The sequence below is a fragment of the Dermacentor variabilis genome, chromosome 7 (genome assembly GCF_050947875.1).
Source record: "Dermacentor variabilis isolate Ectoservices chromosome 7, ASM5094787v1, whole genome shotgun sequence".
Taxonomy (NCBI): Eukaryota; Metazoa; Arthropoda; class Arachnida; order Ixodida; family Ixodidae; genus Dermacentor; species Dermacentor variabilis.
In genome coordinates this window covers 121,794,029-121,808,173 of record NC_134574.1, presented here as the reverse complement: position 1 = coordinate 121,808,173, position 14,145 = coordinate 121,794,029, and the positions used below count along the sequence as shown (strand labels likewise).

At 43.0% G+C, this 14,145-nt stretch overlaps 1 protein-coding gene across 1 annotated transcript in view; it reads left to right on the top strand.

Annotated features, from left to right (window-relative positions):
• Window positions 1-14,145, top strand: part of LOC142587094 (uncharacterized) — a 57,412-nt gene that overhangs the window by 29,972 nt on the left and 13,295 nt on the right. Inside the window, exons 6-7 of the mRNA XM_075697980.1 lie at window positions 3,191-3,241; window positions 12,749-12,844. Coding sequence (XP_075554095.1) covers window positions 3,191-3,241; window positions 12,749-12,844 — 147 coding nt within the window. The remainder of the gene's footprint in view (window positions 1-3,190; window positions 3,242-12,748; window positions 12,845-14,145) is intronic.

The window sequence follows — 14,145 nt, the reverse complement described above, 5'->3', positions numbered from 1 at the left end:
TTGAATGCGTCAACAAATAGAGCATTGTGGTAACCAAATATTTGATATAAATAAGCTAACAACCAGCATGTTTAAGAATAATTATTCAAATGGGAAAAGTGACCCGTACGCACTTGAGTAAAAATAATAAAAAATGCAAAATCGCAAGAACAGCAAGAACACGATGTGGTTGCTAAGTGAGTTTTTTTCTTAACAACGATAATATGGTTATAGGCAAACAGTTCTTTCTTCCTTCAAGGGAATGTTTGAACGAATGCCCTCTCCGTAACGAGCCGCACACCCTAAATTGAACATAGCATGGCTTAGCTGCGACGATATCACTGGGCACCACCATTCCGCTCCCGCAAGCTCTACGCTTTCTGCAGACTGCACATTTTATTTATGTTTATTTCATGGAATACGCAAATAATTCGGGAAAGCCTAGCATCGAAGTGCATTGAACGTGCAATGGAATCCACGTGTAAAGTTTGAGCACGAATGATACAGCGTTTTAACTTGAAGAGTCATGTATTTAACAGCCTTTCATTTATACAGCATTCTGTATGTGAGTGAGTGTGCGCACACCCTTAACTGTATTTGTTATACATGCCTATGAATAGATGACGCAAGCTGCAAGCACACTACAGCATATGTAGGTGTGCATATACACCTGTGTCCAATATATATATCTTACACCATCAAGCATACAGGGATATGACAGTGTCATTTATTCTGGTTAATTACATGGTTACCATGATTCTAATAACCGAAGGCTGTCGAATTATCATTTGTGCAGTCGCCCATGGCCGTGCGTTCACCCTACTAACGCCTACTTGAATAAACAATGTCCTTAGCACTAACGCAAGTGCTTCTGCGTAACTGTTAGAGACATTGTTTATTGAAATCTTACCGCGCTGTCTTCCTGATTACAATGGCGCTAGGTATGCTTGACTGAGCGAAAAACCGTCACACGGTTATATGAAAACTTGACGCTGCCACTAAATACGCTGACTAAAAGTTAAAGGTGATGTGGATGGATAATCACTCATCTTGTTGTTAACCCTTGAGGAGCGGTAGAAGAACTTTGCTCTTCAAGCATGTATTAAAAATTATACGAACCACAGCACGTGTTAATCCGGCATCTTTTTTTCACGCAGGCCTGAAAGCGATTTCGGCTCTTTTGTTTATCATTACTTCTTCCATATAGCACGCGTTCATCTTTAGCTTGGTGTAAGTAGCAAGAGATGGTTCAGGGAGCTGTTGAAAGTGACGTGATATTGGGGGCATAGACTGATTGCGTGCAGTGAAGTACGCCTAGCTACAGCGTGAACGATCTTGTTTGTCGTAAACTTCACCTTCCAGACAAACATATTTACCTGGTCTTACCTTTAATTCTCATAGGAACCGTCCGCGCACAAAAAAATACTCGTCTTTTTAGCAAGCTCTCTTTTTTGTCATCCCTAAAGTGTTTAAGAACCGGCAGAGGAAGAGCTCCTCTTTTGAGTAATGTAATATTATTTAGTTTAAATACGAAACTTGCAATACGACGCAAAGATACAAAACACTAATGAGACGTGGAGGATTCTGTAATAGGACAGAACGGTTGGGCTATCTTTAGATGCAAGAAAAGCACTAGGTAGGAGCTGTTTTGTATTTCACTGCTGCATTAATACAGCTGGCGAAGTATATGTCAGATCAGAACGTTGCCTTCACAAGCACATTGATGCTGCGAATGATGTACATGTCAATGGGATACGGAATTCGCGCAGCGTATATGTAAAGTCTTTAGTACAGTCATATTCCACAGCCATTGCAACCATGTATCGTACGTAATAGAAAACTTAATTTGTACCTGTTTCATTGCCAATCGATAGCGATAAGAATTTGAAGTTTAACATCTTTACTTAGAACAGCGTCAAGCATAGCAAAACAAAACACAATTATATTTATCTCTGCGTGGCTAAAATACGTAATACAGCGATATGTTAATTTAAACATAACCTAACCTGCAGTATAGTACGCATTTGGGCTCGTTGGTTCATGATTACGAGCAGTAAATATCACTAAACAGCCACACAAGGAAAGAGATACAGACAACAGCGCCGTATCTGTTCTTTTCTTGCCGCCTTCAGACGTTTGAAGTATATATGCTAAGCTAGAAAGAACAAACCTGAATATCGTTTAGGCAGCTTGTATAAATACTGCACTAAAATGCTTGATATCGGTAAAAGATGACACGCTGAATTGAGAATAAATGCGCGGCTTGACGCGTCCAAGCATAGTGCCCCTCTTTCTGTTTAGGCATATCATGAGAAGCCAACAAACACTGACACCAAGGACAACATAGGGGAAATTATTTGTGCCTGATAAATGAAATAAATAAACGATAAACTAATGGAAATTAAAGAGGATGAAAAAAACTTGCCGCAGGTGGGGAACGATCCCACGTCTTCACACTGCGCGTGCGATGTTCTACCAATTGAGCTACCACGGCGCCATTTGCCCATCCACTTTCTTGGGTATTTATGTTTCTTAGTAGAACCCTGTGAGCGGGAGAGCCACTCAGCGAAGCATTATGAACGGATCTCTGCCTAGAAAAAAATAATGATTTCAGAAATGCTCAGATGAGAATTTTGATTTTATTGATATTAAGGAATACTTGTTTGGGAACCCGTTCAACTGATTTAAGTTATATAGTGAGAAACTATAGGTTGCTTTCTGTTTGGTTATTTGAAAGGCGACTTGAAGAGTTTTCTTTCCGCATTAGCTGAAGCATGCCGATTATAGTGCAAAGAATCTTTGTCAAATATGAATAAAAATAACATAATAGCTTCGTTTAATTTATTTATTTTGGCGAATTGAAATATGCAGGCGCTGAGTGTGCGACCACCATGATATGATAGCAGGCTTGCCGACATCCTCGTCTTCAACTTTTATGTCGATGAAGCCGCATATGTATCATAAATAATTGCAAGAATGATTGAAGGCGCTACCACACATTTGCAACCGTAAAAAGTATACAAAGGAGAAATATCGTTTTCAGGTTTTTAAGCTAGCTCTTCACAAAGCCTAGAGGTCCTTACGCTGAACAGAGATTTGTAGTCATTTGTATAAAATTCAGAAAATTATATTCCGACATTCCTGCGAAGTCTAAAAAACATGGATTTCTGCAAGGTAGCGTACTTTAACACGTCTGATGTTTGCATTACAGCTTATGCTCCCGGTCAAGGTCCAACAATTAGCGGTGCTCTTACACACACAGGTAAGTATTTCGACAAAGCATGTTAAACCATATTATGGCTTTGATCACAACAGCCATGAATAAAGAATGCACGTACCGTCTGCTTAGTAGCGAGGAAAGCAGTACAGATTCTTGAAAATAATAAAAACGTTATTTTTAAACACTTGTTTTAGACTTTCAGCTACTTATACAGACAATGTGGTTGCAAATACGGGGAGAATCTTTTTTTTTTATTCATATGATATAAGGAGATGTTGGCGCGCAATTTAAGGCGCCGGCTACTCCTTATCTCTTGGGTGGTTCTGTCATACATCATTCAGGGTGCACGGTTACATATCAAGTAGTCTTTTCACACAAGCACACCTATGGCTCCACATCTACGTAGTCGAAAGTCTCAAAAGTACAAACGATACTGTCGCCTAATAACACTGTCGCCTAATAACACTTAGCACACTATGTCTCCACACCTATGTAGTCGAAAGTCTCAATAGTACAAACGATACTGTCGCCTAATAGCACATTTTCTAGTCAGCGGGTCAGCGGGTACATACAATATACATGGCAAATGTCTTCACACTTATGTAGCCGAAAGTCTCAAAAGTACAAACGATACTGTCTCCTAATAACACGTTGTGTAGTGAGCGGGTGGTATATACATCGTGTTAAAATATTAGCACATACAGTCACAACAAAGCAGTCAACATAACATAATTCCCAAACAGATGGATATATAGAGTGACATTCAAATGAACAGAACAATGAAAGCACTAATAACGTCCAACGATGCCACTGTCTTTAAAAAAAGTCTTTAGTGCTTTTAAAGCGCTCTTCTGCAAGGCCGTTGTTGGCCAAGGGCCCAAAAGTTTCCTTAAACTGAAAGGTCTGCGGTCTAATTTACTTAGCGCTGATTTAAGTCGGCGTCTTGGTGTGTCGTGATGTGGGCAATCTAGAAGGAGGTGATATATATCTTCATCTACAAATCCACAATCACATTCGGGGGTTTCCGCTCGGCCAATTCTGTGTAAGAAATGCTTTGTGTAGGCAGTGCCTAGCCGTAATCGATGAATAAGCGTTTCCATAGTTCTATCTAATGACAATGAAAATTTGAATTCAATAAATGGATCAATATGATATAAGTCAGAGCTCTTAGAATTCTGGTCAAACCAAGTGTTTCTAGACATGTTGACAGACGTTGTCCTTATAATGCAGCGTAATTCATTTTTTGATATTGGGAGCGGAGCCGTATCATCTTTCAGGTGCGCTTGTCGTGCTGCTTCATCGGCTGCTGTGTTGCCAGGAATGTTGCAATGCCCTGGTATCCACTGGAGTGCTATTGCATGTTTCGCTTCGCTTGCCTTTGTGAGGTTTTTAAGTGTTTCATAAATTATACTGTCGCTGAATGCTTTCCCCTTTGTGCTGCAGAGTGATGTTAGAGCCGCCTGTGAATCGCTGAAAATTACCCATTTTTGCGCTTCTGTTACTGACAATATAAATTTTACCGCACATAGGATTGCGAACAGTTCAGCCGTTGTGGACGAAGTCGCACGAGATAACTTAAATGATTCTTGTTTGTTGAGGTGCGGTATAATGAATGATGAAGTGGAAGAGGTTGCTGTACTGGAGCCGTCTGTATAGACGTGTGTGTATCCTGAATACCGCATATATATCTGGTATAGTGCGAGTTGTTGAGCAGCTTGAATGAACATGTCTCTTTTGCTGAATATTCCTTCTACTGACAATTCGATTTTTGGAACTGTAAGCAGCCATGGAGGATATTCGATGTCGGAGTTCCAAAATTCATTTCCTGGCAATATGTGAAGATTTCTTTGAATTTCTATATGAACATAACTTCTATCTCGTTTCATTATGTCTAGAGCCAATGGGTGGTTTTTATGCTGGGTTTGAAGACGGAAATAATGCCGGCAGGTTTCTGTAGTTCGCATAACTGGAAATGGTGATTGGCGAGCCTCAGCTATTACAAGAGAACTCGAAGTCGCTCGTGGAACTCCTAGACATAGGCGTAGTCCTCTAGCTAAAAGTCTTTGAAGTCTCTCTTCTGACGTGTGGGAAAGTCCGTGTAGGATGGGCGCGGAATATGCAATTTTTTTTCGTATTAATGCATTGTAAACAGTCAGCATGGACGATACTGATCCGCCCCATGATGTGCCTGCAAGTCTGCGAAGTACAGTCACTGTGGCATTGACCTCGTTTTCGAGTTTTTTTAAGTGGGGTGCCCAGGATAGCTGCCTATCAAGAATTACGCCAAGAAATCGATGCTGTGTGACAATCATTAGAGGGTGTCCTTCCAGATTAAGAGTGAAATTTTTTAACTGCCTCCGAGTGAAGGGCAATACAGCAGTCTTTGCGTGTGATAGTACCATTCCTCTTTCCCTCAAAAATTGGTTGATGATATTTATGCCGTCTTGCAATGCCATCTGGAGTAGTTGAGCATTAGATCCAGATGTCCAAATACACACATCATCTGCATACAGAGAAAACTTTAACTGTGATGGCAGTTTTCGTGTTAAATCAGCCATGACGCAGTTAAAAAGGAAGGGGCTGAGTACGCTTCCCTGTGGTACTCCCTGTTTGACGAGATGTTCAGCACTCTTTCCTTCACCCGTCTGAACAAATATTTTGCGACTTGATAGAAATTCAGAAATCCATCGCAAGGACCTGCCAGACAGACCAAGTTCCAACATGCTTAGCAAAACATGAACGTGACTAACAGTGTCAAATGCCCTCTTGATGTCTAGGAATACTGCTATAGTCATGTTTCCACATGCACGCTCGTGCTCCACACAGGTTACTATATCTAATATTGCATCCATTGTGCATCTATGTTTTCTAAAACCTACTAAGTAGTTGGACAACACATTCGTCTCATTACACCACCATTGAAGTCGCGCGTCAATCATTTTCTCCATTACTTTGCATAAACAACTTGTCAAACTAATGGCGCGGAAGGATTCAAGGCACAAGGGCGTCTTACCAGGTTTTAAAATTGGTATGATCCGAGCGACTTTCCAAGAGTCAGGTACAGTTTCCTCTATCCGTAAGTTATTATAGATGTCTAAGAGCGCATTTGTACCTGTCGGTCCGAGGTTTCTTAGCATATTGTACGTAATGCCATCCGGCCCAGCAGCGGACCTTTGGCGACATGATGCAATTGCACATTGGAGCTCGCTTAATGTGAAAGTGTGATCTAATTGAGGATGTTGGGCCCAGTAGCAAGCAGTAATTTTTCGCTTAGCCAACTCTACTGAAATATCAAATTCTGCACATTGGGATGAAAAAGCAGATCTCGAAATAAGCTCACAAAATTCATCTGCAACTATTATTTCACACGTGTCCCGGGCTACAGCGAGAGCACGAAATGGGAAGCTTTGTGTTACAGGTCCGCTTAAAGAACGAATTACAAGAAAAATTCGTGGGACAGACGTGTGAGGAGACAGCGTGCCGCAGAAATCGCGCCAGCGCCGTTTGCCTAAGCTTTCCATTCGTCTGCGCATTACATTGTGTATTTTCTGAGCGTTTCTGTATGCTTCCAAACTTCCGCTCCGTCGGTAAGCTCGTTCGGATCGGCGTCGGATGGCTCTTAGGTGTTCATATTCTCCGTCAACTGCAGCATAATCTTTTGGTATTGGGACCTTCTTTGTGCATATGTTCATGGGGAGAATCTTAAGGGACGGTGAGCCCGGGCGCGCCAGCAGTCGGCATGTCTATGCCAGTGAAGTAGCAGCTACGTAATGGTAGTATGAGGGCTTAAAATATTTTAATATATTCACTTGGGAAAAAAGAAGGTGCCATCCAACTGGACAGTCTCGTATGTGACCTCGATAACCTGGCCTTAAACATTTTAAGGTTCTGCATACCGCGAAAGTTTTGAAGAAATTGCGACGACCTGCAATGGCACCCAAGAAATGATAAAAACTTGGAGATAAGTAAACACTTAGTGCTGGCTGTTGTTAGGGACCCTATAAATCAGCTGCGACGCAAGGAAATGGTCCTGTGCCATGTGGCGAGCCGTTTAAGCCGAAGCCGCTGTGTCGCTGGTATCTTATGTAAGAACGTCCAGAGCCATTAGAATTATTGTCTCAAACCGCAACGAAGCGTAGCGAACAAACAGTAGATAAGAGGAAGTAAAGACGGCAATGCCACGGCGGGTTAGCTGTTGGCGAATGTCATAAGCTGATTTCCCAATAACAGTTATATCCTGAAGCGTACATCGACAGCATCGCATCAATCGTTTCATTAAGGGGTATCGCAAGACGATTTGTCGTCGTGTAATATGCGACGTTTGGCCTAATATTCCGGACAACTTTAGAAAGAAGCTGTCAGCTTGAGAAAGCACCTATCAAACAGCAGCTGTCGTAGAGCTCCATGTTGGAGAAAGAGGTGAAGAACACACAAGAAACAAGCGAATGTGCAAGGCGAATGTCTAATCGTGAGATGCGGTCCGGGCTATGGGTATTAACTCTTAAATTGAGCTAGTCGAATCGCTTGCGAGTACTATGGCCCTGCCTTGTACAATACATTGATGTCTTTTTTATTGTTGTTGTTAAATTGCTACGCTCCTCTCTGATGATCGAGTGCTTAACGGCTTTCTCAGAATAAAATGGCGTAACTGGGCTTGCTAGACTGAGTGATCCACCACGCCCAGCCCTTTATTTATCGTAATGTTAAACTGATGATTGCCGACAGGTACGAATGAGACAAACTAAAGCTTGGGACGAACTACGTGAATGTCCTATGGCTGAAACTCTAATTGAACTTAGATATAATAAATTCCAGGGAGGAAGAACGTGACGACAGGCAAACAGTGCGAAATGCCAGGGGTTTCTCTCAGGTACAAATTGACAAATTGAAGGGGATAAAGCATGGGACGTGCTAAGGAGGCTAAATGGACAAGAAATTCACCCGTTGCCCATAGTGAACCATGAAGCGAACAGCTTGGAAGACGAAGCTGGTGCTCTTGGCCAACGTGTTGAGCGCGTTTCCAGTTATAATCAATATTCCTAGGCATTCCTAAAGCACATACAAACAGCAAAACGCAAGGCCATCGACTGCAAATCCAGACAAAACGAATACTATAACCTGCCGTTTAACATTGAAAAGCCAAGTGCCTCCATGAATGCATGTCGGATTTCTGCACATGGACCTGACAGGATCATGTAAGACATGAATAAACAACTCCACAGCTATATTCCAATAACTCTACTCTAACGTTTCATTGCTATATGGGCTACCGGGTATTTTCCTACTACATGGAAAGAATGTCTTCTTTCGATTCTGCAACAATCGAAGACCCCACATTAGTCACATTAGTAACACACCAGTAGCATTGCCCTCAAAACGTATATCTGCAAAATGTTTGGAAAAAAATGATAAATGGTCACCTTTTTACTTTACATTTCCTTCAGACAAACAAACTTCTTGTTCCATATCAGTGCGTTTTTAAGGAAGGACACTCTACAACTGACCATCTCCTGTGCATCGAAGCAAATATTCATGACGCCTCCTTACATAAAGTATCCTTCTTATTCTTGTTTCTTGATACGTAAAAGGCGTACGATACAATTTAGCGCTACGGAATCCTGCACGCCCTGTCCGCACTGGGTATCCGCGGCAATACGTTAAAGATTCTAAAAAGCTACCTACACTACCGTACATTCCGGTTGAAAATATGTAATTCACTGTCGCGTCAGTTATTACAAGAAGTTAGGGCACTTCAGGGAGGCGTGCTCAGTTGCACGCTCTTTGTCGTTATGATGAACACGCTTCGTGCATCATTGCCACCAACAATTTTTCATTCTATCTACGTTAGCTACGTACAAACAAGTTTCGAATTCTGTAACCTTACAGTGTGTGAGAGAGAAGCGCAACAGTGCTTGAACAAAGTGTTTAAGCGGCCAGACGAAAACGGGTTCATACTGACTCCAAAAAATATCTTCTTTTTTTCACGAGGAAGAACGTGCTTTTTCCAGATCCTACTATCGAAATGTGTGGGCAACAAATATCTGTGAACAAAGAAGATAAGTTTGTAGGCACCATACTTGATTCTCAACTTACTGTCATTTCACAAACAAGAAATTTCCAAGTGAAAGGCCGAAAAATAATGAACTTACTCCAAATTTTATCCCACGCATCCTGGGGCAGCGATAGGAAGTGTTTGTGAATCTTCAGAAAAGCCGGATTTGATCACGATTGGGCTATGGTGCGGTGGTATACCACTTTGCTGCCCATGCGCGCTAACGATGCCAGAACCCGTCAACCGCCTAGGTATCCACCTGGCCACTGGCACATTCAGAACAAACCTTATCGAAAGTTTATAGGTAGAATCACATGAGTGGACACTCCATTTGCAGAGAACATTATCATCTTCACATATTTTATCAGTTGCCTCTAATTAGGAACTACCATGCTATGTAACCCTTAACGACTTGATGTGGGCAGCACTTTTTCGTAATCAAGCCTCTATGAGACTACCTTTCTTACTGCGTGGGAGATAACTTAGCGAAGAAATGGATTTCTCACTTCTCCAACATGGCCTAACGTTTCCAGCTAATCTGTTACCGCCCTGGTAGTGGCATGCCATAGAACGTGACGTATCATTTGTAGATGTCACAAAGCATTCTCCAGAAGTCGAAATCGCAATTCATTTCCGTGAACTTCAATCGAAGTACTTTTGCTCTACATTCTCCACCAACATGTCAAAGTAACATGCTGCTCTATCTTACGCGGTTTCTGGTCTCTCTTTTTGCAAATCTGACTTATTTATCCCCCTTAACAAGCATGTTCACTGCAGAAGCCTATGCTAAACTGCCTGTGATAAAAGATAAAATAAAATTGAAGCTTGAAAATGTAGCAATATTCACAGACTCGCTAAGTCTCGCAAGAGCGTCAATGTCATCACAAAAGCATAAAAATCGTGTTTTTATGGCCCTTTACCCACTGTTGTGCAGCATTCATTTCTCTCACAGACATGTAGTAATATTCTGGGTTCCTGGCTATAGAGGAATAGAGCCTAATGTACTTGCCGACGAAATAGCCAAATCAAAAGCATCGCAAGGTATTCGTTGACATGAAGACATGAAGCCTTTGCTACGAAACCGACTGCGAAACCACTGGCGACGCTTGTGGGATGCTGAAACGAGCAATAGGCTTCACGTAAAGCCGAATTTAGGTTTCTAGCCGTCAACTACGAAAACACAATGAAGAAACCTCCTACTTTGTCGTCTCAGAAAAGCACACACCTATGGCACTCACAACGTTCTGTTTACTGGTAACGAGCCTCCAACCTGTGGTAGATGTAGCGAGAAGGGGCGGCCGCTAACGTACAAAAACGTTTCCAAAACCTAAAGAGAACGGAACAAACATTTTTCTCACGCACACCGCTATTGTGTCTTTCTTAATCCTGGTATGTTTCGTGGTAAAGAAACATACCAGCATTTTTAACATGAAAGCAGTGCTCGCATTCATGAATGATGTTGTTCTACTTGTTATAAACACAAGAAATACTCAGCGCATCTCTCTCCTGAGGATGTCGCTGTGATAGCACGTACCTCTACGCCCTTGTGTTTTAAGGGCTTTGTTCAGGCACTCGTGCTTCTTGCTAATTTTGAGCCTTAAATTTCTTGTATATTGTACCATTCTTTTGAAATGCATTATCCATGTTCATCCATATTCATATCCATATATCCATATCCATATTCATTATTCATGTTATGCCGATAATGAATATTTTCTTCCGCAAGCGGGGTAAACGAAAGTGCAGGTGGAGAATACCCGAATGACGAGACTAGAAATCAGATAGACGCTGAGAGAAGCATCGGGGTGAAGCGAAAATAGTAGATGGGCGTTCGTTAGCTCTGGGATTGGCATCTGCACGCACAGACTGTAATACAATGTTTTCAAGTTCCTGGCGAACGATGGCTTGTGCGAGCGAAACTGAAAATGTGGTAGCATCAGGGCTACGCGAACAGAATGCTGCAGGCGCCATCGCATCCAGTTCACGTCTAACGATTCACACCAAGTCCTCAGATGGCGACGCATGCTGCTGTGCGGGTTGATCTTCACACGTCTACGGTGCAGCAGTATTGGGGAGTCTGGCGAATGGATGCAAGACGCATCGGCTTTTGGCCTACTCCAATTGTCGGCACTCTTTAATGATTGCATCAACTGTAGAGCTGCTCTTGCACATGAGCAGATTAAAAGCATCGTCAGTAATGCCCTTAACCAAGTACCTGACCTTTTCACCTTTTGTCATGTCGTGATCGGCTTTACGACAAAGTGCCAGCACGTCCAGGATGCACGAGACATAGGACTCTGTGGGGGATTGCTAACGGGAGGCCAGTTCCTGCTTTGCGGCAGTTTTACGGCCGCCTTGTTTGCCACACAACTCTTTCAATTTTTCTTTGCATTGGTCCCAGCTGGCTAGGTCCTCTTCGTGGTTTTCGTACCACACCTTCGCTGTGCTTCTTAGGTAGAACAACAGGTTAGCTAGCATAAGTCTAGGGTCCCATCTGTTGATTCCACTCACACATTCGTACATGACCATCCGCTCTACAACGGCGGCGCCATCGGTCCCGCAGAAAGTTTCAAGATCCTTGATTTGCGCAACGACTACCGAATGTGACAAAGACGTAGCATGCGATGGTGACGTAGCAGGTGGCAACGAAGTCGATGCCGAGTGTTCACCGTGATGCATGGTGCGGATGGTGATGCGACGTCCACTGTAGAGCTCCGTTTCCAGCCGTGGTACCCCGCAGCTCCACCAATATGTTACGGGGATGTTGGGAGTATATAAGATTGTATTGACGTTATATGTATACGCAATATGAGTCAGAGTAATTAAGAAGGCTGACCCCCAACAACATGCAGCAACCAGCATCCCGCGATCTCCTTCTTCCTCTCTTCTTTCATTCTTCCGTGTAAGGTCAATCTCACACTACACTGTATGACCTGTAAAATATTTGCAGAAGGACACATTGTACAGGGTCAGTTTGGCTATCACTTTTTGGAGGTTCGCAAGTAGAAAATCTCTAAGCTGTCAATTTACGACTTGTAGCTTGTGCTGGGCTTTTGCACCACGTAACTCATTCTGAGAATGCCGGAATGTGGTCGGTATTAGTGACAGTGGCCGCAAATACGTTATGAAAATGTCTGATCATTTAGCTTATGCGCACCTGCCCAACTGAAAGACGAGGATCAAAAAGGGCTAGGTGCGAATTTCTTCTGGTTGATTTTGCGTTTTTAGAACCTGCGCTTAACGGGAGACGTAAGCGCTCCATTACATCCACGTCTACAAAATACGAGCCTTTGTCTTCATTGCCGTTGATGTTTCCCTTTACGTCCTGGTCGTTGTAACTAAATGCCGCGTTATTGAGTGAGACATTTGGCGCTGCGTATTTCTTAGCTGGTGCGCTAATGCAAAGAAAAGTATATGTTATGTTCAGTTATTTTATATAGTCTTTACTTGTACAACACACTTTCCTAACGCACATATTATTGTTCTTTTCTTTCTAGATTCAAGCATTTGCCAAATTCCATTATGCTCCTCTGGATTCCCAGCTGTTTGTTTAAGATACGACCGATTTGGAAAAGGGTGCGACTGCAAATGCGGTAATACTTTACTTGTGATTCTAGCCATAAAGTACTGCTGCACAATATCTATGTTTTCTCCCAACTATATTAGTGCATAGATTTTCAGGACACTTGAATATACAGAGGCCAAATACCACCACGATTTACTAAACTTTATGTAGGTTTGCTGCCTTACACTGGGAAGGGGGATAGGGGTTAGAAAGATGGCAGAGAGGAAAACGCTAAAAAAAGAAAAAAAAACATGCACACATGGAGACACACACACACACAAAAAGGCGTTCCAGTTAAAGGCGTTCGCAAAGGCCGGTAGATCGCAAAAAGCGTAATAGTGCTTGCACGGCCTTCTTCTGTGACGTTAGCTCCCTTCGATGTTGTAGAATTTTTTTTTCGTATAGCGGTTGGTTATCCAGTTGGTGAAGTTCGTGTCGAAGGCACTCCCACTGTGGACCGTACTGCGGGCAGGCGCACAAAATATGGCCAATTGATTCTCCATGGCCGCAGGGGTCACTGGTTGGGGTGTCGGTGATCCCTATGCCGAACGCATAGGCTTTCGTAAAGACAACGCCCAACCACAGTAGATGCAAAAGCGCGGCGTCTCCACGGCGAAGCTGTGATTGCGCTCGAAGACTTAATGTTTGATCAAGTGAGTACAGTCGCGTATTTCTTAAGAGGGGGTCGTTCCATTGTGACATGGTGTACTGCCGAGCAAGCAGGCGGAGCTTCCGTGCTGCGTCAGTTTTGGAAAGTGGAATTGGTACGTGGTGCTCCTCAGTATGGGCTTAACGGGCAGCTTTATTGGCCCGTTCATTGCCGATAATCTCGCAGTGACTTGGAAGCCATTGGAAAGTTATTTTGTGGCCCGCATCACTTATATGGTGTAACGTCTCCGTAATGTGAAATATTTGCTGTTCGTGCGGTCCGCGTGGTAAAGGTGACAGTAGAGACTGTAGTGCCGCCTTAGAATCACAGAATATCGTCCACTTGTGTGGCTGTTCATTGCCAATGTAGTGAAGGGCACTAAAGATCGCTGCGAGCTCTGCTGCCGTGGGCGTTGTCGCGTGAGTCGCCTTAAATTTGATTGTTGTGACTGTCGCTGGTATCACGATTGCCACATGGAGCTGTTTGGCAAGACAGATCCATCAGTGTAGACATGTGTAGAATCATGGTAGTTCTCGTGCAGAAATAGTAGCGTGAGCTGTTTAAGGGCTGGGGATGATAGATCAGTTTTTTCGTGATTGCCAGTGCTGTGAGATTGATTTTTGGCTGAGCGAGGCACCATGGAGGAACTGAAGGTCTCGCAGCCGGAGTGAAAGAAGTTG